The sequence below is a fragment of the Momordica charantia genome, assembly GCF_013281855.1.
Source record: "Momordica charantia cultivar OHB3-1 chromosome 8 unlocalized genomic scaffold, Mcharantia_2.0 BLBB01000008.1, whole genome shotgun sequence".
Classification (NCBI taxonomy): domain Eukaryota; kingdom Viridiplantae; phylum Streptophyta; class Magnoliopsida; order Cucurbitales; family Cucurbitaceae; genus Momordica; species Momordica charantia.
In genome coordinates this window covers 11,985,166-12,012,429 of record NW_028275166.1, presented here as the reverse complement: position 1 = coordinate 12,012,429, position 27,264 = coordinate 11,985,166, and the positions used below count along the sequence as shown (strand labels likewise).

Here is a 27,264-nt window from a genome sequence, read left to right as displayed (position 1 = left end):
AATCTCGGGACCGACGATTATGCCCGATAATTACGCCGCTGACAGTAGTTCGCCTCGGCCCCCACCGAGTTTCCCGGTAGGTCGGACCTCGGCCAGATTCACCTCGGCCCTCATACTTAACGTCTGCCAACGCCAGTAGTGGTGATCTCGGCCGTCCGAGCTGGGCATGACTCATGAGTCATCTTGGAGCACCAATAGGGGTCCTCCACGTGTCCAGGGTATTCTCTTCCCCAAACATTGGCCCCCTCTCTGTCTGGTCCGATCTCGACCTGGCAAAGAAGTTCATTCGATTCGCTTTGGACGCGTGACGACTTCCTATTCGTGGGAGAATATAACCGTCGCGGAAGATTTATCGTCGGAATATTCAAATATTCCGACGTTTCGGATCTTAGGGAGGATCCTAGCCGCTCGCTGATTACACGTGTACGGTGGGGAAATTCTTCCGACGGGCTATAAATGCCCCCAATCCTTCAGGTCATACCTTACGTTCCCTGAATTCTTGGAGTTCGATCTGAAGGCAGCTCGAACCCTTGGTAGGTCGGTCTCTTCCCTCACTTTCTCTTTCGAACGTAGTTGCCATGTCGTCCTCTTTTAGCAGCAACTTAGGATCCAATGAGGACTTAGCTCGTAGGTTAGAGTCCGAGCTCGAGGAGATAGAAAACTTTAAACTCTCCGATGACGGGGAGGACAGTGACGCCTCCACCTCAGGTCAGGGTTTGGAATACCCTTCTAGGATACCCGAGCACTACCTCGGATCCCTTCGTAGGGGGTCGCTATCCCTGAGAACATCCTCCTCAGGCTTCCGGAGGAGGGGGAGAGAGCTGACAATCCTCCAGAGGGATGGGTCACTCTCTACTTCAAAATGTTTGAGTACGGCCTCAGACTTCCCCTTCACCCTTTTGTCCAAGAATTTCTCTTTCGGACTGGGTTGGCTCCGGCTCAAGTGGCCCCCAATGGGTGGGGTGTCATTTTCGCTTTGGCCATCCTTTTTTGGCTAAGAGCTCGGGATAGTGAGGACGCCGAGCTGTTGGACGTAGACCAGCTACTCGCGTGCTTCGAAGCGAAAAGGATAGCTAAGAAGCCTGGTCGGTTCTATATGTGCGCAAGGAAAGGCGTAGGCGGTATAGTTAAGGGGCCGACCTCCATCAAGGGATGGGTGAGGAAGTGGTTCTACGCTTCTGGGGAATGGCTCGCAAAGGACGAGTCAGGTCGTTCCTTCTTCGACGTCCCCACTAGGTTTGGGAACCTAGGTACGGAGTAGTTCTTGCTTTTTTGTAATTTTCTTTTCTGTCATTCAGGTCTAACTCGGATTTTGTCTTCCTGCAGTTTCAATCCGACCAGTCCCCGAGCTTACGCAAGCCTCCTTCGACACGTTGAAATATTACAAGGAGCGCTTTCCGAAGGGTAGGAAGGTCGGAACCCTGGTGACCGACGAGCTGCTACTTGAGTCCGGGCTGCTAGATTACAACCCTGCAGTTCGTCCCATCGAATCCTCAAGGTCGAACTCCGAACTTGGTATGCCGAGCTTGCATCCCCCCTTTTTCCTCTAACCTTGTGTTGACCCCTGTTTTTATTTTGCAGCCATGGTTTGCGGATTTGCAAGCAGCGTGAAGCGCAAGTCCAAGGGCCGAGCCCATGCTCTTGAGGCCGCCCAGAGTTCGAAACCTGCCACCCCTGCCACGGCAGGGCCTGCCTCGGAAGATCCAGCCCAGTGATCGAGCTGGAGTCTTCTGGGGGTCCCTCGAGGGAGAAGCGCCCCAGGGATCAGACCGAGGCGGTGGACGCCCTGCCGTTGGGCGAGGAGGTGAGGGAGGAAGTCCCTCTGAAGCGAAGGAGGAAGAAAAAGAAGACGATCTCCCACTTGGAGGTCGGAGCTTGCGGGGTCTTGCCTGCGAGTTTCGCAGATCGGGTGGACGATCCTGCGGCCAGGATGGGCGGGACGTCCGACGTGATGGCACGGTTCAGAGTTCAGCCGTCAAGTGCCGGGGTGAAGGACCAGGTGTCCCGCATCTCGGCTGCAAGTTTGGACCGCTGCCTAAGGAGGGCGTCCAAATTTGTGAGCGACCCAAGGTCCGTTCTGCAGAGGACCATCGACTACGCCGCTGAGGTAAGACTAGTGTCCATTTTGGCTCAATTTACCTAACAGGTAGCTCGGTCTAACTTTCTTCTTTGTACCTTTTCTCAGGCGTTTGTTGCTTCCATTCAATCGGCTCTGGCCGTAAAGACCGAGCTGGATGGGAGGGAAGTTCTGGCAGCGAGGGAGAAAGAGGAGTTCTCTGCTGCCTTGGAGGTTGCTTCCTCCACCATGAAGGATGAGCTGCTGAAGGCTCACTCTGAGGTGGAGATTTTGAAGGCCGAGGTGGAGACCCAGGCCGAGCTGCTGAAGAAGGAAGAGGACAGGCGCAAGGCCCAACTCCGAGCTGCCCACGCTATCACCAGGGGCTTGGAGAAGGAGAAGTTCCAACTCCTGAAGGAGAAGGACGACATGCTCCAGGCGCTTGAAGCGAAGGATAAGGAGCTGGAGCATGCGACTGCCGAGCTGGAGACGGCGACGGAGCGTCTCAGCAATGGAGTCCTACTGGAGGAGTCGTTTAGGCAGAATCCTGACTTCGATGGATTTGCCAAGGACTTCTCTAACGCGGGCTTCAAGTTCCTCATGAAGGGCATTGCTTCCGACATGCCTGACCTTCAGATCGATCTCAGCGGTCTGAAAAAGAGGTATGCCGAGAAGTGGGCGTCTGGGCCTGGTGGCACCCCTGGCCCCCAAGCGTTGGTGGATCAGTATGTCAGAGATCTGGACTCTGACTACTCTGATCTTGAAGAGGACCAGGTCGGCACCGCACAGGAGGGCGCTCCTCAGGCGGACTCTTAGGCGATCATCCTTCATGAGGCTTTTCTCTGTCTCTCTTCTCTTCCTCTCCTCTTTGTAAGTGTCAGGGCAGAGCTGCAAGGTCTATAAGCCTTGGCTCTGCTCTCCATTTAATAAAGAGGCTCCCATTTGTTTCTACTTTGTTGTCGGCAACATCTTTTCTTTGCTTTTTCTTTGAACTGTCACCTCGCACCTCTTACTTTTGAGGTCGCACCTTTAATTAAAATAATTTGAAAGCTTGAATTTGAATCTCTGTCTAGCATTCAATGCGTTGCACCAACTCTGGATTTTTTAACATCGCACCCTTAACTTGAAAACGTTAAAAGGCTAAAATCCTAAGTCCGTAGCTATTCTTCACATCGCTCCTCGTACCCTCAAGTTCGGAGGCTGGACCATTTTGAACTTTTCACATCGTCCCTTTACCTTGAAGGTAGGTGTTTCACATCGTCCCTCTACCTTGAAGGTAGGTTTGAATTTTAAGTTCATCAGCGGTTTTGGCATCGCACCTCGTACCCTTAGGCTTTGGAGGATTGAATTTGAACCGACTGCTGGAATGCGACCGTGTGGGAGTCCGTGGCCCCCATTGAATTTCTGGTCGAACCCGGAATCATGAAATTAAATCATCACATTTATTCCGATCATAAGTCTTTTGAAACAGTGTTTACAGATCCATTGAAAACCCTTCCGGCATTTCAAGGATAATAATGCTTCAGGTGCTCCGCGTTCCACGGGTGAGCGAGGACGTCTCCTTGCAGATCAGCCAATACGTACGTCCCTGGTCGGACTATGCCCTTGACCTCAAACGGGCCCTCCCAGGCCGGATCAAGGGCACCCACATGTGTTTGGACCCTCCTTAAGACTAGATGTCCGACCTGAAAGGCCTGAGGTCGAACGCGGGCATTGTAATGTCTGGTCATTCTGCCCTGATATTCCGCCAGGCGTAGCTGGGCCATTGCTCTTCTTTCTTCCAACAAGTCGAGGTTGAGGAGCAGCTCTTCCTCATTTGCCGTAGGCTCGTAATGCTCTACTCTGTCAGATGGCATGCCGATCTCAACCGGGACTACAGCTTCGGAGCCGAAGGCCAGGGAGAACGGGGTCTCACCCGTCGATTCTCTTTGGGTGGTCCGGTACGACCATAGAACCTCTGGTAGCTCCTCGGCCCACCTGCCTTTCTTGGAGTCCAGTCTAAGTTTGATGTCTCGCTTGATGATCTTGTTGACTGCCTCCACCTGCCCATTTGCTTGCGGATGTGCGGGGGACGAACTAAGGTGACTTATGCCAAGCTTGCTGCAAAAGTCTTTGAACTTGGCGTTGTCAAACTGCTTCCCATTGTCTGTCACAATGGCTTGCGGTATACCAAAGCGACATATGATATTTGTCCATACGAAGGACGTGACTCTAGATTCCGTTATGTGGGAGAGCGCCTCGGTCTCGGCCCACTTAGTGAAGTAATCCACAGCAACCACAACGAACTTGGTCTGGCCCTTGCCCAAAGGGAAAGGACCAATGATATCTACCCCCCACTGCGCGAATGGCCACGGGGCCGAGATGGGGGTGAGCAGCTCGGGAGGTTGGTGGATTATGGTTCCGTAGCGTTGGCAATTGTCGCAAGTTCTAACGAACTTCTTGGCGTCCTAGCTGAGGGTCGGCCAATAGTATCCTTGTCGGATCACTTTGGCTGACAGCGACCGGGCGCCTGAGTGATTGCCGCACACTCCTTTGTGGATCTCTCTGAAGACGTACATGCCTTCTTCAGGGGTTAGGCATCTCAATAGGGGCAGGGAAAAGCCGCGTCGGTACAATGCTCCACCTCGAACCACGAACCGAACTGCTCGCCTTGCCAACTTTCTGCGCTCCTTGGGGTCTTGTGGTGAGTTGCCCCTGATGAAGTCCGCAATCGGGTCCATCCATGAGGATTCTGGAGCGCCGATCTCCAGCAGATCTGGCTCTGAGATCGAGGGATTATCTAAGATCTCGACGGGGACCGACCTGGCCAGGTCGGTCTCGTACGCCGATGCTAACTTGGCCAAGGCGTCCGCATTAGAATTTTCTACTCGCGGAACCCGGCTTACTTCGTATGTTCGAAATTGGGCGAGGTACGATCTGACCTTGCCCAAATACTTCTTCATTCGGGAGTCTTTGGCTTGGTACTCTTCCTTGATCTGGCTCACAACCAGCTGGGAGTCACTGAAGACCTTAACACAAGAGGCCTCCAATGCTCTAGCGATTCGCAGGCCGGCAATAAATGCTTCATACTCAGCCTCGTTGTTAGAAGTCCGGAAGCCGAACCGCAAGGCATACTCAAATCGCTCGCCTCCTGGTCCGAGCAAGAGGACCCCGGCTCCGCACCCCTTCTCATTGGAGGATCCGTCGACATAGACTGTCCACGGTAGGTCGGACTCGCTCAGCTCGGAAGGTGGTGTGAGCTTGGCTATGAAATCTGCCGCTGCTTGTCCTTTCAACGCAGTTCTGGGTTCGAACTGGATGTCGTACTCACTTAGCTCCATTGCTCACTTCATTAGGCGTCCAGAAGCTTCTGGCTTATGGAAGATGCTTTTTAGGGGCAAGTTAGTGAGCACCACCACCGTATGGGCTTGGAAGTATGGTCTAAGCCGTCGGGCCGAGGTGACTAAAGCGAGAGCCAACTTCTCCATCTGAGGGTATCTAGTCTCGACTTCGGTCATAGCCTTGCTTGTGTAGTAGACCGGGTTTTGCCGCGCTTCCTCTTGCCTGATTAGGGCCGAGCTGACGGCACTATCTGACACTGCTAAGTACAATTGGAGCTTGTCCCTCAGCTGGTCGAACTCCTCCCTTGTGATCACCCCTGCGGGATTGTGAGAGGATTCAGCCTGCTGGTTGGAGCTCCTGTGTGAGCGGGATGGTGACTGCCCTTTTCGGAGAGACGAGCCTTTCTTTCTGTTGAGAAGCTCACGGAGGTCTCCCCTCTGGCGAGTGTACCCCTCGCTCTCGTTGTCTTCGGGACGTTCCTCCTCGGCTGGGCCGAGGTGGGAACCCCTTTGCTCGCGTACGTCCACGCGCGTCACTCGATTTTCAGATCGGGACCCTGCACCTGCGGCAAGTATCATTTCGTTATACATTTCCTCCATGGACCGCATTTGTGCGCGCATTGCCTCCATCTCTCTCTGGAGTGCATCAAAGTTCTCACTTGTTGGAGCCGGGGCTGGACCCCGGGCGCCCTTCTTAGAGGTCCCACCTCGGCCACGGGTGGCCTTGGACGTCCTCTGGTGTGCAGGAGGTAGGGCAGGCGCGGTGATCCGTGCCGACCTGCGGAGGGGTTCTGTTGCTAGGCCGTCGTGACCTTGCCCCTCTACCGCTGCTGCTCCGACCTCCCTCTGGTGGGCATCGCTGGCAGCTAGGGTCCTCTGATCCGCTGTATTGGTCGAGTTTGCGGGTTGAACCATTTTCGCTCGCGTAATGGTTTAAAAAGATTGGGATGACTTAGATTGTCAGTTTCCCACAGACGGCGCCAAATGTTTATGCAAGGATATGCACAACAGTGTATTTCAGATTGCAGCTCGAACTCGGCCTCCGGACCGATCTGAACACTTGGGCGGACCTGCACAAAAAGGTGAGCACTCCGACGATCAAGTCAGTATAGGTCGGATTCCTAGTTTAGTTCGAGGCCAGAAATCATCGTACCTGATCGTGGAGTGAAGTCCTCTACTTATGGGTGGTAGTCCCGCTAATCTCGCAAAGGATACACCCGGTAATCTCGGGATCGTCGGTTACACCCGGTAATCTCGGGACCGACGATTATGCCCGATAATTACGCCGCTGACAGTAGTTCGCCTCGGCCCCCACCGAGCTTCCCGGTAGGTTGGACCTCGGCCACATTCACCTCGGCCCTCATACTTAGCGTCTGCCAACGCCAGTAATGGTGATCTCGGCCGTCCGAGCTGGGCATGACTCATGAGTCATCTTGGAGCACCAATAAGGGTCCTCCACGTGTCCAGGGTATTCTCTTCCCCAAACAGACTATATCAATAATAAACGTATATGGCTAATAGTGTCTTTCAATGATATACATGATAGACATAAATGAGTGATATGCGAAGGGGAAAAGAGAATCACGTAAAACTATCTAATTAAGGGTACAAAATATATATATATATCCAATTTTGCAAAATAGTTATTTCCATAGCTTGTTGGTAGTTTTGTGGAGGCACTTTTGACAATTATATTAGATAAGAAAATATTTATTTCTAGATGTTTAAAATTACTTTTGATTTTTTTTAGGTATAAATTCTTCCTTTGTTATTTTCCTTTCTTGGTGAAGGCTATTTAAAGTTCATCTCGTATACTTGAAAAACAACTTTGGAGGAATAAAATTTGAGTTTTTAACTCAATTCTTTGTTAAGAACATTGAACCCCACCCTTATTGCATATCGACAATCCGTTCCAACTTATCTGTCAAATTGACCGTTAAATTTTCGAATTTATATATTAGACGTTCACGGAGGCTCAAATATCATAAACATTATTTAGTATAAGACAAGTTTATTATTTATATTAAATGCAAATTTGTCGTCTCTTTCAATCACCTCTTTCTGGCATCTCAGCAACCAAATTGAAACTCGATTATAGATTTCAATTTTTCCTTTTCCCAGCCTGCCCCTAAATTTTAATAATTTTTTATTTGATTATTAAACTTGATCTTCATAAATTAATAATATTTATTGAATATTAGCAAAAAAATTAATTACTAAAAATAATACATAATCGAAGCAAATTAATTTCCTTTAGATTTTAACTTTAAACTGTGTATTTTATGTGTTATTTAATATTTAGGTTCAAGTACTATTTTCATACCTAATCTCTTACAGTTCTCGTATTTCTAATTTATGTTCATTTTAGTCCCTATAATTTCAAAATGTCTATTTGATACCTATTTGTAAAATTTTAAAATAAATTTTATACACGATGGAAACCTATTAATACAAATTTATGATGACATTTCAAAAAATTAATATAGTGAATTGTCATGCTAAAATTAAAAACAAAATGAAAATAAACCAACACTTTTTAAAAGCACGTAACCAAAATAGATATTTTGAAACTAAAATGAACCAAAGTAAACTCAATAATTAATCAAAAACAAAATCCATGACCCGTTGTCATATCTAAACTAAGGAGTAAAATGGTAATTCAACCATTTGTATAGAAACAAATTTATGGAGCAAGACTTTGCCACATGAAGGGAGGACCCCAACCAACAGCAGCTGGACCATTCAATGGAACACCTAGAATAAATTATGAGAAAGAGAGCTGAGCACACCAATATTGACTTGTGAAAAGCCAAAAGAAGACCAAGACTTCACAGTTAACAGTAGCAAATTGACTGACTTGTCTCTGCCAAAGCTTCCATTTCCTTTAAATGATTGGAGAAAGAATTCAATATTGAAGAAAATGGATAGCCACCAGATTCTGTCCAAACCCAAGCTTGGCTTCTCAGCTTCATTCCGAGAAGCCTTCAAAATCATCCTCTCTAATCATCCAACCTTCATCTCTCTCATCATCCTCTTCTCCTTCCCCCTCTTCGCCTCCCACACTCTCCTTCACCCGACCTTCGTTCAAATCCTCGAGCTTCTCTATCGAAAAGATCCCTTCAATCCACACGTCGTTCACTTGATCGCCTGTCGAAGCACTGACACCAACTGCTCGTCCCTGCAGCAGTCTCCCAGCATTGATGACAGCTTCGAGGCAATTCTCTCCCTGAGGTTTCTGATCTCGACTCTTCTACTGTCGGTGCTCGTCTTCTTCCTCGACCTTCTCAACACAATTGCAACAGTCTCCATATCAGCATCATTGTATGGAGGAAACAGCTCCCAGATGGGTTTCAAGGAAATGCTGCTTCAAGCCAAAAGGTTGGGTCTCAAAGGGCCATTGACAACATATCTATTTGCTGTTTTGCTGGCTTCACTCATTCTCTTGGGATTGGTTGCTCTGTCAACAAACATGTTTTTTGTGACTAAAGGCATCTCTTTTATGTCAATAGACATCTTTTTCATCTCACAGCTTTTATTTTTTGGGTCAATGTTTGTGGTTTTGTTAGCAAAGTATATAGAGTGGAGTGCTGTTTGGAACATGGGGATTGTTATCTCAATCTTGGATAAGAATCAGGGCTACATAGCAATTGGGGTGGCAGGATTTCTGAGCAGAGGCAGCAGGAAGTTGGGGTTCAGTTTGATGCTGGTTTTCTTTGTCTTGAAAGTGGTTTTTGGGATTCCTTGTCTCTATTCCTTGTGGAATGAGGGAAAAAATTGTGGGGTTTTGGGGAATGTGGTGACTTTGAGTTTGAACTGTATGGGGAATGTTGTGATGTGGGTTGTTCTTATGGTTTACTTCTATGACTGCAAAAGGGAGTTTTTGGAGAAGAAGATTGATTTGGAGAATAATGGGAAATCTACTGAGGTTGTTCAACAATGAATGAGTTGAGTTGTATTGTGTATTTGGATCACGTACTACATAAGTGTTCCAGAGATGAGTTCAATCTCAGTCGTCTACAATTTGGCACCACTCGATCCCATATACTTTGGAAAAATGATGGTTCAGGTCCTGTTTGCAAAATAAAATTTTATACATCTCGAGCATTCCGTATTACATAATTATAACAATATTAGAAAAAATATGTCGAATATAATGCTGTGCTAAAAATTGTAAACAAAAAGATCATAGGAACAAAATAATAAACGAACTTAAAACAATCCATTCCTAAAAGTAGAAAGATCCAAATAAAATTTAAACTAAAATGTTATTACAATCTCTATGATTTTGATAAATCTTTCAAAGCGTCTTAATCATTATCATATGTTAATCATTTTTTATGTAGCTTAGTTTTTCTGGATGTGGTAGAGAGATATCGTGAGCTAGCATTCAATGAAAGATTATTGGAAGTATTAGAAATCTTATGATAGGGTAGGATTTGCCTTTAGGGGTATTTAGGATTATTAATACAATAATAATTGTACGTTAGTAATTAGATAGAGAAGTTGTTAGGTGTTATAAATAGAGTGCGAGGGTAAGGATGTGAAGGCAGGCAATAATCACAGGCTTGAGCGATCTCAAGAGGGGAAGGGGAAGGAGAAGGTCTAAGTACCTCCAATGACTTGGGAATTATTGTAATCCTTTTTACCTTTCAATTTATTTTAGCTATTGATTACTATCATCAAGACATTTGATAATGAAAGAGATGTTTTGAGAGATCTAATCAAATGGTAGGAGTTATAATGAAATTTTCAATACCATTTGACCAAATTGAAATTAGAGTTGAAAGGAAATGGACTAAAATGATACTATAACGATTTTCTAAGAAACTTACAGTTGACTTTGGCATGTGAGAGCCCGCACATGTCGGCAACAAGCACACCAACATGACTTGGGAAAAGGCCATAAGATGAAGACCATCAAGGCTATATTCTTTCAATGAACATTACAGAGAACTCAAGATTCAAGATGGATAGCCACCAGATTCTGGTGAAACCCAAGCTCGGCTTCTCGACTTCATTCCGAGAAGCCTTCAAAATTGTCTCTCATCATTCAAACTTCATCTCTCTCATCATCTTCTTCTCCTTCCCCCTCTTTGCCTCTCTCCTTGCCCACCACACTCTCCTTCATCCAACCTTCATCCAATTCCTCAAACTTCTTTCTCACAACATCATATGTCGATTAAGTGTTGCCACAGACTGCTTCTTGCAGCAGCTTCCCTCCATTAACGACATCTTCGAAGTGACTCTCTCACAGAGTCAGTGGTTTCTGATCTCAACTCCTCTCTCCACATCAGTCATCTTCTTTCTTGACATTCTGTCCACAATCTCAACAGTCTCCATATCTGCAGCATTTTATGGAGGAAACTCCCAAAAGGGTTTCAAAGAGATGTTGGTTGAAGTCAGAAAGCTGGTGGCTCTGAGACTGAGAGGGTCATTGGAAACATCTCTATATGCTCTTTTGTTAGCTTCACTCACTCTACTGGGTTTGGTTGCTTTGTCAACAAACATGAATTTGATGCCAAAAAGTTCATTTATCTTTGGGCCACTCTTTGTAGTTTTATTGACAAAATACATAGAGTGGAGTGCTGTTTGGAACATGGGAATTGTTATAACAATCTTGGATAAGAACCAGGGCTACATAGCAATTGGGGTAGCAGCATATCTAAGCAGAGGCAGTAGAAAGTTAGGGTTCAGTTTGATGCTGGTTTTCTTTGCTTTGAAGGTGGCTTTGGGGCTGCCATGTCTCTATGCTTTGTGGAATGAGGGGAATTGTGGGGTTTTGGGGAATGTGGTGTCTGTGAGTTTGAGCTGTGTGGGGAATGTTGTAATGTGGGTTGTTCTTACGGTCTATTTCTATGACTGCAAAAGGCAATTTCTGGAGAAGAAGATTGATTTGGAGAATAATGGGAAAGCTGTGGCTGTCCAAGTTCAACAATGAATTGAATTGAATCGAGTTGTGTATTTGGATCACATGCTATCATATGAGTTGAAGATATTTCCTGCCATCTAAAATCTGGCTTAGATTTCTCTCACATCCAGAAGCTCAATATCCATCTTTGATGTTGTGTATTTAGTTCTGTGAGAAAACATGTTTCAAGTTACCTCCAATTCCTTTCCAAAAATAATAGAAGTTTTTTCTTCATTTGCAAGTTCACTTAAGAATAGTTGAGAAACATAAAAGGGTATTTCCTTAACCTTCTCGTACTTCCAACTTTTGTTCATTTTAATCCCTATAATTTCAAAACGTCTATTTTGATGCCTATTTGCAAAATTTTAACATAAATTTTATACACAATGGAAACCTATTAATACAAATTTATGACTACGTTTCAAAAAATTAGTAAACTGAATTGTCAGACTCAAATTATGACTGAAATAAATGAGATAAATTGAAAATAAACGAACAAAAATGATTACTTTTTAAAAGTACATGAACCAAAATAGATGCTTTGAAACTAAAATGAACTAAAGTTGAAAGTAGAAAATGTTTTGAAAGTTTAGAGACCAAAATAAACCAAATTAAACTCGATACTTGATCAAAAACAAAATCCCCGAACTCAATTGAGATGAGAGTAGAAAGACATCCATGATCCTGTCACACCCCGTTGTCATCTCTAAACTAAGAGAGTAAAATGGTAATTCAACCATTTCTGTAGAAACAAAGCTATGGAGCAAGACTTTGCCACATGAAGGGAGGACCATTCAATGGAATACCTAGAATAAATTATGAGAGATAGAGAGAGCTCAGCACACCAATATTGATTTGTGAAAAGCCAAAAGAAGACCAAGACTTCACAGTTAACAGGAACAAATTGACTTACTTGTCTCTGCCAAAGCTTCCATTTCCTTTAAATGATTGGAGAAAGAATTCAATGTTGAAGAAAATGGATAGCCACCAGATTCTGTCCAAACCCAAGCTTGGCTTCTCATCTTCATTCCGAGAAGCCTTCAAAATCATCCTCTCTAATCATCCAACCTTCATCTCTCTCATCATCCTCTTCTCCTTCCCCCTCTTCGCCTCCCACACTCTCCTTCACCCGACCTTCGTTCAAATCCTCAAGCTTCTCTATCACAATGATCCCTTCAATCCATTCGTCGTTCACTTGATCGCCTGTCCAAGCAATGACACCAACTGCTTGTCCCTGCAGCAGTCTCCCATAACTGATGACAGCTTCAAGGTAATTCTCTCCCTGAGGTTTCTGATTTCGACTCTTCTACTGTCGGTGCTCGTCTTCTTCCTCGACCTTCTCAACACAATTGCAACAGTCTCCATATCAGCATCATTATATGGAGGAAACATCCCCCAGATGGGTTTCAAGGAAATGCTGCTTCAAGCCAAAAGGGTGGGCCTCAAAGGGCCATTGACAACATCTCTATTTGCTGTTTTGATGGCTTCACTCACTCTCTTGGGTATGGTTGCTCTGTCAACATACATGTTTTTTGTGCCCGAAGGCATCTCTTTCATGTCAATAGACATTTCCATCTTCACATTAATTTTTGGGTCAATGTTTGTGGTTTTGTTGGCAAAGTATATAGAGTGGAGTGCTGTTTGGAACATGGGAATTGTTATCTCAATCTTGGATAAGAATCAGGGGTATATAGCAATTGAGGTGGCAGGATTTCTGAGCAGAGGCAGCAGGAAGTTAGGGTTCAGTTTGATGCTGTTTTTCTTTGTTTTGAAGGTGGTTATTGGGATGCCTTGTCTCTATTCCTTGTGGAATGAGGGAAAAAGTTGTGGGGTTTTGGGGAATGTGGTGACTTTGAGTTTGAACTGTGTGGGGAATGTTGTGATGTGGGTTGTTCTTATGGTTTACTTCTATGACTGCAAAAGGGAGTTCTTGGAGAAGAAGATTGATTTGGAGAATAATGGGAGATCTATTGAGGTTGTTCAACAATGAATGAGTTGAGTTGTGTTGTGTATTTGGATCATGTACTACATAAAATTTCAGAGATGCTTGTTCCCCTATACTTTGAAATCGTTCAGGTCCTATTTGTAAAGTTTTATAGGGAGTGAGAATTCTGTATTCCATAATTATCACAATATTAGAAGAAATATGCTGAATGTAGTATCATGCTAAAATTGTAAACAAACAATCATAAAAAAATAATAATAAATGAACTTAGAACAATTTCATAAGTATAAACATGAAAATAAAATTTAGGCAAAATTACCGCTTAATTTTACCCTTTATTTCAAAAATACATCAACCCTTTCAGAAGTTTAAAATTCAAAAATTCACTTTGAACAAATATCTTTTTGAATAGGACAATAAACGTAAATAAATTATAAAAATACTGAAAAACTTTGCCCTTTGTTTAAAAAATATCTCTATCTTTTAAAAAATTTCAATATTACCATTGACCTTTTATAAAAGTTTCAAAAATATTTTGAACAAACATCCGTTAATTTTTCCTCTTCTATTGTCTACAAACTTGAGGTGTCTCAAAAATGCACTGAATTGAGTTGTATATTACATAAGAGTTTTAGTGATGAGTTCAATCGCTCCTTGCGTAATAGCAACAAGAGAGTGAAGAACGAATAATCAATTCTCTACAACTTAGCATCTTAAGTCGTACATTTTAGTTATTATACTTATCATTTACTTTGAAAACTGATTGCTCGGTCTTGTTTACAATATTTTATACACACAAAAAAATCTTTAATGCAAAATTATGACAATATTGGAAGAAATCTCGAGTGTTGTGCTAAAATTGCAATAAAAAAATGATACGAAAGCTAAGAGTCATTTTTATAATAAAAAGATCAAAATAACATTTAAACTAAAATTTTATTATACCCTCTATAATTTTGTTAAAGTTTTCAAAATGCCTCTATCATTATCATATGTTAATTATTTTCTTAGACCCTGAGCTAGCATTAAATACAAATAATAAATAAGTTTTATCATAAAGTATTAGAAATCTTATCATAAATTTAAAAATAATAAACTAAAAGAAAACGATGAGAACAAGGCAAAAAATAACACATTAGACCTGCCAGAAATGCTGCAAAGACGATACAAGACTATTGAAAGTATTCGACATCTTATCAGAAATTTTAAAATAATAAATAAAAGTTAGATGAGAACAAGGCAAAAAATAACCCATTAGACCAGCCAAAACTGTTGCAAAGCCACAAACAGAAGGACAAAAAGGAATCGAAAACAGACAAACAGCATAAGAAGCACAGATAAACTTTTAAAAAAATAAAATAATCAAAATCATAGGAATTATAACGAAATTTCCAATAAAATTGTACAAGATTGAAGTCAAAGTTCAAAGATACTAAAATAAAAAATGATACTCTTTAACAATTTTTTAAGAAACTTACAGTTGGCTTCGGCATGTGAGAGCCCGCACAAGTCAGCAACAAGCACACCAACATGACTTGGGAAAAAGGCAACAAGATGAAGACCATCAAGGCTGTATTCTTTCAATGAACATTACAGAGAATTCAACGATTCAAGATGGATAGCCACCAGATTCTGGCAATACCCACGCTCGGCTTCTCGGCTTCATTTCGAGAAGCCTTCAAAATTGTCTATCGTAATCCAAACTTCGTCTCTCTCATCATCTTCTTCTCCTCGCCTCTCTCCTTGCCCACCACATTCTCCTTCACCCACCCTTCATCCAACTCCTCAAACTTCTTTCTCAGGAAAATCCTTTTAGTCCATCCCACCGGTACATCATCAGATGTCGATTAGGTGCTGCCACAGACTGCTTCTCGCAGCAGCATCCCTCCATTAACGACAGCTTCAAAGCGACTCTCTCACAGAGGCAGTGGTTTCTGATCTCAACTCTTCCCTCCACAGCATTCATCTTCATTCTTGACCTTCTCTCCACAATCTCAACAGTCTCCATATCGGCAGAGCATTATATGGAGGAGACTCCCAAATGGGGTTCAAAGAGATGTTGGTTGAAGTCAGAAAGCTGGTGGCTCTGAGACTGAGAGGGTCATTGGCAACATCTCTATATGCTCTTTTGTTAGCTTCGCTCACTCTACTGGGTTTGGTTGCTTTGTCAACAAACATGAATTTGATGCCAAAATGTTCATTTATCTTTGGGCCACTCTTTGTAGTTTTGTTGACAAAACATAGAGTGGAGTGCTGTTTGGAACATGGGAATTGTTATCTCAATCTTGTATAAGAACCAGGGCTACATAGCAATTGGGGTGGCAGCATATCTAAGCAGAGGCAGCAGGAAGTTAGGGTTCAGTTTGATCCTGGTTTTCTTCGCTTTGAAGGTGGCTTTGGGGCTGCCATGTCTCTGTGCTTTGTGGAATGAGGGGAGTTGTGGGGTTTTGGGGAATGTGGTGTCTGTGAGTTTGAGCTGTGTGGGAAATGTTGTAATGTGGGTTGTTCTTACGGTCTATTTTTATGACTGCAAAAGGCAATTTCTGGAGAAGAAGATTGATTTGGAGAATCATGGGAAAGCTACTGTGGCCGTCCAAGTTCATGTTCAACAATGAATTGAATTGAATCGAGTTGCATATTTGGATCACATAATACCATATGAGTTGAATCGAGTTCAACATTGATTTTGGTGCCATCTAAATCTGGCACTGAAATCGAATGGAGATCATTTAGTAGAGTTCTGTCACATCCAGAAGCTCAATATCCATCTTTGATGTTGTGTATTTAGTTCTGTGAGAAAACATGTTTCAAGTTACCTCCAATTCCTTGCCAAAAATAATAGAAGTTTATTCTTCATTTGCAAGTTCACTTAAGAATAGTCGAGAAACATAAAGGGTATCTCCTTCACCTTCTCATTCCGCCATGGAAGCCTGCAAAATTGGAGTTTAGAAGCTCTGTTCTACTCGGTTGTAGAAGCAAGAGAAACTCCCTCCTGCCATTGTAGCAAGATGATAAACATTGGAATATAATGAACATATGAAAGGGATTGGTTTAATTCAAAATAATCGTTGTAATTTAGAGTAAATTCAATCTAACCCTTCATGAAGACCACCTATTTTTAGGCATTTTACAGACAAAACCGCCATGGCCAAGCATCATTGTCGTTGGCTATTACACCACCAGTTGGCCGCTCCCCCATTTTGCTAGCACCAACCCAATTATATCCCCTTTTTCCTCCAAAACTTCTCATGTTCTTCTTTGTTCTTCCTCTCTCCATCAACCCTCTGTCTCTCATTTCTCGCCGGGGAACTCGACAAAACCCCGGAATCCGCCATGGAAGATGAATAGAATCATCCAATCGCCGGCGTCCAAGTTCCGCCCCTTTCGGCGACAATTACTCGGGCCCTCGTCCGATTCCGCCCCCGCCGCCACCGCCGCCGCCGATGAACACCCGAATTACATCCTCCTCCGGTACCAGATCCTCGATCCTGACAGCGACATCGTCGCGCAATGGAACCGCGTGTTTCTGGTGACATCCCTAATCGCCCTGTTCATCGATCCTCTGTTCTTCTACACGTCGTCGGTGGGGGGGCCGGCGTGCCTGACGACGGAGACGGGGCTGGGAGTGGCGATCACGTGCTTCCGGACGGTGACGGACCTGTTCTTCTTGCTGCACATGGTGCTGAAGTTTCGGACGGCGTATGTGGCTCCGAGCTCTAGGGTTTTTGGAAGAGGAGAACTGGTTATGGATGCCAGAGCCATTGCTACGCGCTATTTGAAGTCTGATTTTGTGATTGATCTCGCCGCTACCCTCCCCCTCCCACAGGTATGCTCCAATCTCTCTCTCTCTCTCTCTCTCTCTCTCTCTCTCTCTCTCTCTCTCTCTCAAATTTGGGTTTGAGTTGAAACCGCGAGAATTCGTATCAAGTTGGTAAATTTTTCAAAATTTAATTTTCTAGTTGGACTTTTTAATGGAGTGTAACGAAGAATAACGAGGGAATCTGAATCATTGATCTTCGGATACCAGTGTCTTTAACTATGGATGCACCCAACAAAATTGATCAAAATAAAAAAATCAAACCAAATTGAAGAATTGAGAGTCTCAAACGAGCAAAAGTAAGGTCCTAGTCAAACACAACTATACTTTATTTTCTTAAAATCTACGACACAGACTGTCATGGTAAGGACACGTTTATTTAATAAACTTATCTATACACATGGTTTAGATATTTTATTTATCGTTCACTTTGTCCTATAGTACTATTTATGTCTAGTGTCCAATACATATCTAACAAGTCTCGAACTCACTCTCAACTTTAACGACTAACAAGTGTCAGAGCGTCGGAGTAAGTACCACGTGTCAGACTCGGGCACGTCGTGTTGGACGAAGTTATATTTTGTTATTTTTTGTTTGTTGGGCCAAATATAATGAAGTTTGGAGTTGAAATTTTGTATCAGATAGTGATATGGTTGGTGATTCCAGCCACAAGACACTCAAGGGTGGATCACGCCAACAACGCAGTAGCTCTCCTAGTTCTGTTCCAATATGTTCCAAGGCTGTTCGTCATCTTCCCTCTAAACCAAAGAATCATCAAAACCACTGGTGTCATTGTCAAAACTGCCTGGGCTGGTGCTGCCTACAATCTCATCCTTTACATGCTTGCTAGCCATGTAAACCTCTCTACCGTCACCTTTGTGTGGATCCTATTCCGTCTTTCCACGGTTATGACTTTCGTTTCACTGCGTATATATTTTAGTCTCGTAATGTTGATCTTATGTTTTGTTATACTCTTTCTGTTGGTAAATGTCGCATGATACTTAGGATGTGTTTCGATTTGGGTGTTTTTAGTTTCGTGTCTCTCTACTTTTGCGTTTGCATCAATTTTATTGTCCGTCTTCGTTTATAACTTTCGTTTGGCTGGATATGTGTTTTAATCTCCTAATGTTTGAGTGTTTTTAGTTTCGGTTTAGTTTGATCTCGTGTTTTAAAATTTTTCAGTTATACTCTTTCAAGTTGATGAATATTGAAGTTGACTTATGATAATCGTGTATCGCATGATACTTAGGACATGTTCGATTTGGGTGTTTTTAGTTTCATGTCTCTACTTTTACGTTTGTGTCGATTCTATTCCATCCCTCTTTGTTTATTACTTTCGTTTGGCTGAATATATGTTTTAGCCTCTTAGTGTTTTAGTATGTTTAGTTTCGATTTAGTTTGATATGTTTTAACATTTTTCAACTATACTCTTTTTGTTGGTGAAGGTTGAAGTTGAATTATGATAATCGTGCGTGGCATGATACTTAAGACATGTTTTTGTCAAAATAGTAATTACTTTACATTGGTATACTTGTGACTTTAGAAAATGGCAAAAATGATTTTAGTTATGTTAAAATCACTCCCGAACATGTTCTTAATGAGTTTAACAGAAATTTAGAAGAAAAATTAGGATATTTTAGTGAGAAAAAATGGATAATTTCTTAAAAATTTAGAAGATGAATTCTCTTTGGATAGTTTTATTCCTCTAAATTTCTACTAACTCACTAAATACCATGACGTGTAAATTTATCATCTAATAATTTTAATATTGACTAAAATAGCGGTTTTTACAAATATTACCACATAAGGGAACTAAATTGAAATTTTCTAAACCATAGGGGTTAAATTGAAAAAAAACATTCAAATATTAAGGACTAAAACATAATTTGTCTTTGGATTAAATTACAATATGAATCTTTGTACTTTAGCATTACTGTGTGTCAATCAACTTTTAAAATTTTCAACTACCATCCCTAAACTATTAATTACGTTTACGTTTAGTCTCGACTATTAACATTATTAACGTTAGACTGACATAACATACTCATTACATCAATGTTTAATGAGCGTATAATTTTAAATTTTCTATGTTTCTTTTTCTGGTTTTACTTCTAATATAGCCTCAAAATGTGTCTCCAATGTTCCTTCTATCATAGGTGTTGGGATCTACGTGGTATCTTCTAGCCATAGGGCGACAGTTCTCTTGTTGGAAATCAATATGTGCGAAGGAAAATGCATCAAAAGTTCTATCTTGCTTCCCCAGTTACTTGGATTGTAACAGTTTGGATCGACCCGAACGACAATACTGGCTCAACGTCACCCATGTCACTGCCAACTGCGATCCGAGGAACGAAAATGTAAAGTTCAAGTTCGGAATGTTTTCCGATGCTTTTACCAATGATGTTGCCTCCTCACACTTCATTGCAAAGTACTTCTATTGTCTTTGGTGGGGTCTCAGGAATTTGAGGTATCGATATCTATTGAGATGTTGTCTTTACTTATAAACTCAATGTAGATTTTGGTTGCAACTAGATTTGTTTGGTTACTTATTCGAATATAATTTGTAATCGTACCCATTTGGTTTAGTTTGGTTACTTATTCAATTTTGCTGCATTCGACTATATTTTGTCATCAGTTCGATTGTTAGAAAGATATTATTAGAGCCAACATGAGAATAGCTTAGCAGTTAATGCATCTACTATTCTTCTTAAAGAGGTTTCCATCTTTTTCAAATTGATGCCAATATTTTGTATTTTTTAACAGTTCATATGGGCAAACTTTGGATACGACGACGTATATAGGCGAGACTTTATTTTGCATATCAACCTGCATATTTGGCTTGATATTATTTTCACAACTCATTGGCAACATGCAGGTAAATTTTCTTCCTGCTTGTGCATCAGAATTCTCACTTTAAGCAATTTTGTTTGATGTTTTTGAAGACACATTTTGATCTAACTGGTTTCTATTTCCCCTCCCAATTTTGGTTCATGTTGAAGACATGTCTGCAATCAATGACATTAAGACTTGAAGAATGGAGGATAAAGCGAAGAGACACTGAAGAATGGATGAGACGTCGACAATTGCCTCCTGATTTGCAAGAACGAGTTCGTCGATTCGTTCAATATAAATGGCAAGCTACGAGAGGAGTTAATGAAGAATCCATATTGCGTTCATTGCCTATAGACCTTCGTCGAGAGATTCAACAACATTTGTGTTTGTCACTTGTTCGCCGTGTGCGTATTGTCCATACTACTTGTTTGCGATATTTCTTTACAAATTAGAATGTCCAATTGAATTGTTTGAGTTTATAGGTTCCTTTCTTCTCACAAATGGACGATCAGCTTCTGGATGCCATATGTGAACGTCTCATCTCATCTTTGTGTACCCAAGGAACCTATATAGTGCGAGAGGATGACCCAGTTAACGAAATGTTATTTATTATAAGAGGCCAACTCGAGAGCTCCACAACAAATGGCGGTCGATCTGGGTTCTTCAACTCCATCACACTAAAACCAGGTGACTTTTGTGGTGAAGAACTATTGACATGGGCCTTGATGCCAAGTTCCAGTCTAAACATGCCTTCTTCTACTCGAACCGTCCGAGCACTCACCGAAGTCGAAGCTTTCGCCCTTCGAGCAGAGGACCTCAAGTTTGTCGCCAGTCAATTCAAGCGCTTACATAGCAAGAAACTGCAACATGCCTTTAGGTATTATTCTCATCAATGGAGGACATGGGGTGCTTGCTTAATTCAAGTAGCTTGGAGGAGGCTGCAGAAGAGAAAATTGGCAAAGACATTGGCAATGAGAGAGAGCTTATGCTATTTAGATTCCATAGAAGAAGATCACGACTACGATATCGAGCTAGCCGAAGAAAATTACGACGACGACGATATGTCTTCTGCAGACTACCCGAACAAAACTCAACATCTTGGGGCCACAATTTTGGCTTCAAAGTTTGCTGCCAACACTAGAAAAGGAGTTAATCACAAAGGCCAATCATCCAAACCTTCAAGTTTGAAAATGCCAAAGTTGTTTAAACCAGATGAACCTGATTTTTCTATGTAGATGAGGTGTTTAGTCATCATATAAATTATAAACTAAACTCTAAAACAAAAATGTTGACAAAAACACTAGTTAGAAAAAGAAAATTAACAAAGCCCATGTAAAGTTACTTGTAGATTAGTAGTGCTAATTACATTTTATTATAGTGCAAAATTCTCTTCTTTCTTTCTTTCTTTCTTTTTCCCTCTCATCATATAAAAGATTGATTATTTTCGATTTGTACTATATGAGTGTGACATTATAGGGATGTTTGGACGATGTTGAGATGGTACAATATAGAAACCTTAATTTGTGTAATGTGTTCTGTTTGGAGATTTTTTATAGGTAAAGATTAGTATATATATAAAATAGGTTTCGTAAGCCTAAGTTTAATAACGATAGTTATAACTTATGGGATTAACAAACTCGTAGCTTATTATAAACAAGCCTACATCCACACACAAGCTCAACTGCGTAATGTCAAGTTACACAAGCCTAACCCATGAGCGAAGCGCCCCGAGGTTGGTTTACACAACTAGAGGAGTAGGCTCCACCTTAACAAATCTGTAGATGGATTTTGGAGGTGATATCATGTGTAGCAAAACAGAGGTCAATCCCAAAGAACAAATTAACCAAATAATCTATAACATACTATGATTATTCCAACAAATATCAATCAAAGATTATCCAATCAGACACAAAACAGTTTAGAAAGAATATATGTGTATATATCAAGTATATGCATCGAATGTCTTATTCCCTAAACTTCCAATTTTTGTATTGGTAATATTCACACCATCAAATGTCAGAGTTTCAAGAAAATCTGAAAGAATATTGCACTTACTATAAGCTATAAGCAGAAATAGCAAAAACTACACGCTTCAAACGTATTGTCAGTACCTCAAAAGTTTCAAAGAATTTACAAGGAAATCTGACAGAGCAACCCAGAAGGAAAAGAAAGAATAATAGCTATCATGGCCTATACGCTAGCAGCTAAAAGCTCGAGGTTCGAGGACGATGGGGTACATTTTGAAGTTTCAATATTATCAACATTACTAGGCATCAAGAACTCGAAACAATACCTTCCCGGGCAACATTCGTGACACGAAGGACAGCTTGTGCACTTAAAGGGGACAGCTCTGACTGACAAAAATCTTCCCAAGAGCCCTTCTCTGGATCTTCAGGTGTCGCAGTTGGGAGGTCGGGAAACTTCTCGTACACAGATTGCAGCTCCAAAAGGAGGATTCGAGCTGCCTCCCTTGACTCAGGAAGCTGGTCACTAAGCTGGGATGCCGCTGTTCGGATCAATTTGTCAATCCCATATGCTCTTATCCCTTCAACACCCTATCAACAAATATTCGTTAATCATGTAAGCAGAACAGATAATGAAAGATTCCAGACATTGACCTCTACATTTGGCTTTTTGGGGAAAATTTTTATTTTATTTTTATGTTTTTTTTAAAAGAACCCTGTTCAAGCACAACTGGCAAAACAATGAAATCCCACGGCATGTAACTCCCAATCATGGATTCCATTGGAAATCAGAACGAGGGAATGTGTAGCGATAAATCAACAAAGGAGAAAATGAGATGGAAGAAAATTTAACGGTAAACATATAGCTGAGCAATATGGGGACTGACTTTTGCTGAACAATTGGTTTGGAAATCGAGAATTTTCTTTCTCAGACATAAATTCTTTTTCGAAATATTAAAAGATAGGAGGTGAGAGTCCAAAGCTAAATGAAAATGGAAACATGAAGGACAAACCAAATAAATGTTACCATGAATTTCTTCCTTATAAGGATGTTGCCCAGGTAAGAAGGTTATGACAAATTATAATTTCCATCCAAAGAATTGCAAATTAAGATGTTAAATCCTCACCAGTCGTGGAACACTTCGACAGAAGCACATTGAAGCCTTGGCTCGAATTCGTGGGTTTCGATTCTTAAGATATGGTTCCAGTTTTGGTAGCAATAAACCAGGGGAAAACGAAGAAGTCATTGCTACCAAAGCTTTCTCAGCCGCTTCGCACACGAAACGTTTGTCTTGGGAAGACTTCAGAAGAAGCTGCACCAGCTGCAGTCCATTGCATGCAGAGTTCAGAAAAGGGATCTCCTCCATTGAAGAAAAAGATAACTGGATAAAAACAGTAGAATCAAACAGTCCAAGTTGAAGTTACCATGGGATCTAATGATTCAATCATCTTGTCATTATAAGCACTGAAAATGTCTGCAGTTGTCATAAGTGCAGTTTTACATACAGCACTTCTAGGATTTTTCATTGATTTCACCAAAAGTGAAATCACATCTCCCCTGTCACAAAAATACATAGCCTAAGATGAATCATAAAACGAAGTAACTCCAATGCATAATTTTTCTTATAAGAAACGACTTATTGAAAATATTTAATTCCCGCAAACAAAAAAAGGACCAAATCAACTGAATTCGAGTCGGCATAAAAGCATTGAAGACTTACAGCATATCAAGCATGTCTTCCCTGTGATATATTGCTAGTCTTCTCGTATTGTTCAGTGCTTCACAGACCAAAACCCAGTCTTTGGAGTCTAGTCCAGCTAAGAGCACCTGAAATTTTAAAACAAGTAAACATATTCTTTAAGTTTGTTTCTTTTTTTTCCCTGATAAGAAACATCTTGTATTGAGCCAAGAAAAGAGTACAGCCTAAGGGCAAGGGCCGTGGAAGCCCTCCCCAAAAAGACTACCACATTACAGCTTGCCAATCTCGGGCTAATATTCTTTAAGTTATGATGCAGCGGGTTTTGATAGGATGGAAACGAGTCCATAGTACGTGGGAAATCCATTCAGAGAACAAGCACGAACTCGCTAAGGTGAAAGAAGGTTCATAATTTCAATTCATAAAAAGTTTCAAAGTTCTCCAATTTCAACCTTTACAAAAATAATAGAAATTGCTATTAAGCCCTAAATGCTAATTGAAAAATTAATAAAAGTAATTAACTAAATTAACAACTTAACTCTTATAAAAAAATTAACAACTTAAATAATTAACTAAATAAAAGTTATTAAACTAATTATCTAATAGTTCTTCCCACACCATTTAGCTCTGTATATCACAAAACTCAACATGCATCATCAATAACGATCAACCACAACTGTTAAAAAATTATCAACTACAACTGATATTCTTGAGTGGCACAGATACTCACAGATATCCCCAAAAATATATGTTAAATTCCAGAAATAACTGAAAAATAAAAACTCCATGGGGCAAGTCTAATAATATTAATACCTTAAGGCTTGACGAAACATCTTCTAGATCAGCCAAATTCTCAGATTCAATGTATTCTACTTCTGAACTACCAATCTCAGCACCAGGATTACTATTTTCACCATTTACTTGAGGTCTGATAGAAGCAGAGCTTTTAATCTTCAATTCTTCAACATTCCCATTAGCAGTTCCTATACCTTGTTTACTAAGATCCCCTTTACAAGAACTTTCACTGTTCCCTTCCAATCCAGGCACTGTGTTAAGTGCTTTAAGAGCTTTCTCTGACATGGCTGTTGAGGAGCACCACAACCATCAGAAGCAATATATCATAAAATAATTAGACTTAATGATATGCTCACAGCCTAAGAAGAAAAAAGAAAAGTTGTATGAAATCCACATTAATGAAATACCAGATAAGAAGCCCTTACAAAATTACCGTTATCGTGCTAATATACGTAGCTATTTCCAAATATAAGTTCTCATCCATATCTTCAGATTGATGCAATCTAAAATAATATTTCGTATTCTGATCCCAAAAATATTGGAATTTTCAGATCTCTAATCTCCATAACCTCTTCTACGGTCTAAAACATTACACCTCAAATAAACATTTCCATTTTCATCAGCAGTAACTAAACGAATCTACAATTCCAACCTGAAAGACAGAAGCAAATCCTTCGAAGATAAAACAATGGAACTCACTGCTATGCACGCTGATATGCAACATTAATCTGAAGCTCATAGTTCAACTTAGGAAAAGAAAAACACATACTTCAATAGAATCTCAAGCTCTGTGGTAATGATATTCATTAAATTATCAAAATACTGGATCTCTGAACATCAGTCAATTACTTGATCAGCCCTCAAATTCATTCAAACTTAGCAACTCCAAGACACAATCGAACAAAACCCCACCCTTCACTTACCCTACTATCTCTCTTATGGATTACACTCACAATAATCACTTATCCCATCTCCTTCATCAAAATCCCCGCGTTGTGAAACCCAATAATCAGAAGAAACTATAGAACAAACAAAGAGAAAATCAGCAATATATCCTGCCAAGATAAATAGCAAAACTTCAAAATCGGCCAAACAGAAGTGGAAATGGAGAAGATCCAGGCAACCACAGTTCTAAAGAGTGAGTTAGCAAAAAGGGCACAAGATCTGGACCATGAGGCATCAAGAATTGCAATCGATACTGTAGCAAGTCCACATTACAATTCAACTTCAAACCCAATTAAGGAAACAACTTAAACAAGAAAAAGAACAGAAACCCAAATCAAAAGAAGACGAAAGAAAGTAGTTAGAGTTTACCAGAGAAAGATGATCAAATTAGACAACTGGGTAATGGCGATCAACCGCGGAAGTGCTGCTGCTGCTTTCTGAGGAAATGGGTACAGAGAGAGAGAGAGAAACAGAGATTAATAACCGGCGAGAGAGTGGCAGTGACGGGAAATGAAGCGGAGCTTGGCCGGCAAAGGCAGGGGGAGAGCACGTGATGTGACCCCGCCCTCGCCCATGGAAATCAATTTACTGTTCCTTCCTATATTTCCGGATTCCGATCCTGTCCCTCCATTTCTGCCCAATTTTCTCCCTCTGCCACTCTCTTTCCTTATCCCATTTTGACCACCTGATCTTGTTCGTATCCACCATTAATTACTTACTGCACTTAGAATTTTCTCTCTTCCTTTTTTTTTTTTGAGATAATTCTCTCTCCCTTTTTTCTTCTTTTAAATATTTGGTTCAAGTAATATTTTGGTAGCTATTCTTTCCATAGTAGTTGGTTTTAATGTTGGTACTTACGAATTTTGTCTAGTTTAATCTCTATACAGTTTCGAAATGTCTATTTTATTTATTGTAGTTGTTCATTTTATCTCTTGTACTTCAAAAAAGCGATTGTTTTATATTTTTTTATCACAATTTTAACATGAAAATATATTTAATATATTTATTGAAATATAATTATAATTGTATTAAAAATTTGGTCATTACTGAGACTAAGACAAAAATTTTGGAAGTATAATTGAATTTGAAATTATTAAGACAAAAGGGTAAAAATAGTATTTTGATCGAAATATTTGAAGTATTTAGACCGATTTAGGTGCACCTCAAATTATTTCGATTGTGCTATATGTTTCTTCGCTGAAGCTCCCTCCCTAAAGTTGATCTTTAATAATTCTTTTTTTCACCTGCCACCACTTTAGTAAGTGTCACGAGAATGATATCTTAAGGTCATATCGATCGGTTACTGTCCTACCACTATAAAGTTTTTTTTAGTACATCAATATGTGGGTCAAGAATCAAACTCACAACTTTTAGTCTATCCCGTTGAACTAAATTGACCACCTAGAAGTTATTAGAATATATATTTGAACAATATATTATAAACATGTTAACTTAGAAAACTCGTAAAATTTTAATATCATAACTAGGTGGTTACTACAGCTACGGTGAGATTTGAACTCATTACTCATGCTGCTTCCATCTTCTTCGGAATGGATTTTAAAATTTTAGTATTGACATTAAATATTTAATCGATATTTATACTATTTGTGGTAAATATTGGTTGATTTGTGATATCAATACAAATCATTTAATTTATGGAAATATATCGAATGATGATTATTGTATTTCTTTTTTGAAATAAATCAGTATTGTATTTCCTTTTTTAGTTTTGGTCAACAACCACACAATATAAATAGTGGTTGAATTTATTTTTTATTTTTCTCTCCCTTTCAAACTTTCTAATTGGGGTTGAGTCAACGGTAAATTTTAACCTTTTTCAATCAAATGGCTTTAAAGTAGTAGTGTTGAAATGTTCAATCTTCGTGTCTGTTGTTGACCGATAAATTTGCGAATCACAGATTCCCACGTAATTATAATGATAAAATATATGTCCTTAAATTTCTTAAAATATATATATATATATA

At 40.7% G+C, this 27,264-nt stretch overlaps 5 protein-coding genes and 1 pseudogene across 5 annotated transcripts; 5 read left to right on the top strand and 1 right to left on the bottom strand.

Annotated features, from left to right (window-relative positions):
* Positions 1–7,973: 7,973 nt before the first annotated feature.
* Positions 7,974–9,480, top strand: LOC111018347 (uncharacterized). The gene has a single exon (XM_022294391.2). It carries the CDS (start codon positions 8,297–8,299, stop codon positions 9,314–9,316), a length of 1,020 nt encoding a protein of 339 aa, XP_022150083.2. The 5' UTR covers positions 7,974–8,296; the 3' UTR covers positions 9,317–9,480.
* Positions 9,481–10,327: 847 nt separating this feature from the next.
* LOC111018356 (uncharacterized) lies at positions 10,328–11,314 on the top strand. Its single transcript, XM_022294404.2, has one exon. The coding sequence runs from the start codon at positions 10,343–10,345 to the stop codon at positions 11,312–11,314; it is 972 nt and encodes a 323-aa protein (XP_022150096.1). The 5' UTR covers positions 10,328–10,342.
* An 892-nt stretch (positions 11,315–12,206) lies between these two features.
* Positions 12,207–13,344, top strand: LOC111018355 (uncharacterized). The gene has a single exon (XM_022294403.2). It carries the CDS (start codon positions 12,249–12,251, stop codon positions 13,272–13,274), a length of 1,026 nt encoding a protein of 341 aa, XP_022150095.2. The 5' UTR covers positions 12,207–12,248; the 3' UTR covers positions 13,275–13,344.
* A 1,069-nt stretch (positions 13,345–14,413) lies between these two features.
* Positions 14,414–15,844, top strand: LOC148209522 (uncharacterized; annotated as a pseudogene).
* A 650-nt stretch (positions 15,845–16,494) lies between these two features.
* Positions 16,495–21,275, top strand: LOC111018354 (cyclic nucleotide-gated ion channel 18-like). Its single transcript, XM_088128120.1, has 6 exons — positions 16,495–17,055; positions 17,688–17,900; positions 19,203–19,513; positions 19,810–19,921; positions 20,046–20,282; positions 20,361–21,275. The coding sequence occupies exons 1-6, from the start codon at positions 16,570–16,572 to the stop codon at positions 21,111–21,113; spliced, it is 2,112 nt and encodes a 703-aa protein (XP_087984246.1). The 5' UTR covers positions 16,495–16,569; the 3' UTR covers positions 21,114–21,275.
* Positions 21,276–21,913: 638 nt separating this feature from the next.
* Positions 21,914–25,911, bottom strand: LOC111018391 (uncharacterized). The gene is made up of 6 exons (XM_022294448.2): positions 25,649–25,911; positions 24,353–24,621; positions 23,564–23,670; positions 23,268–23,400; positions 22,970–23,164; positions 21,914–22,433 (listed from the first exon to the last, which is right to left on the bottom strand). The coding sequence occupies exons 2-6, from the start codon at positions 24,617–24,619 to the stop codon at positions 22,152–22,154; spliced, it is 984 nt and encodes a 327-aa protein (XP_022150140.1). The 5' UTR covers positions 24,620–24,621; positions 25,649–25,911; the 3' UTR covers positions 21,914–22,151.
* Between the last annotated feature and the right edge of the window lie 1,353 nt (positions 25,912–27,264).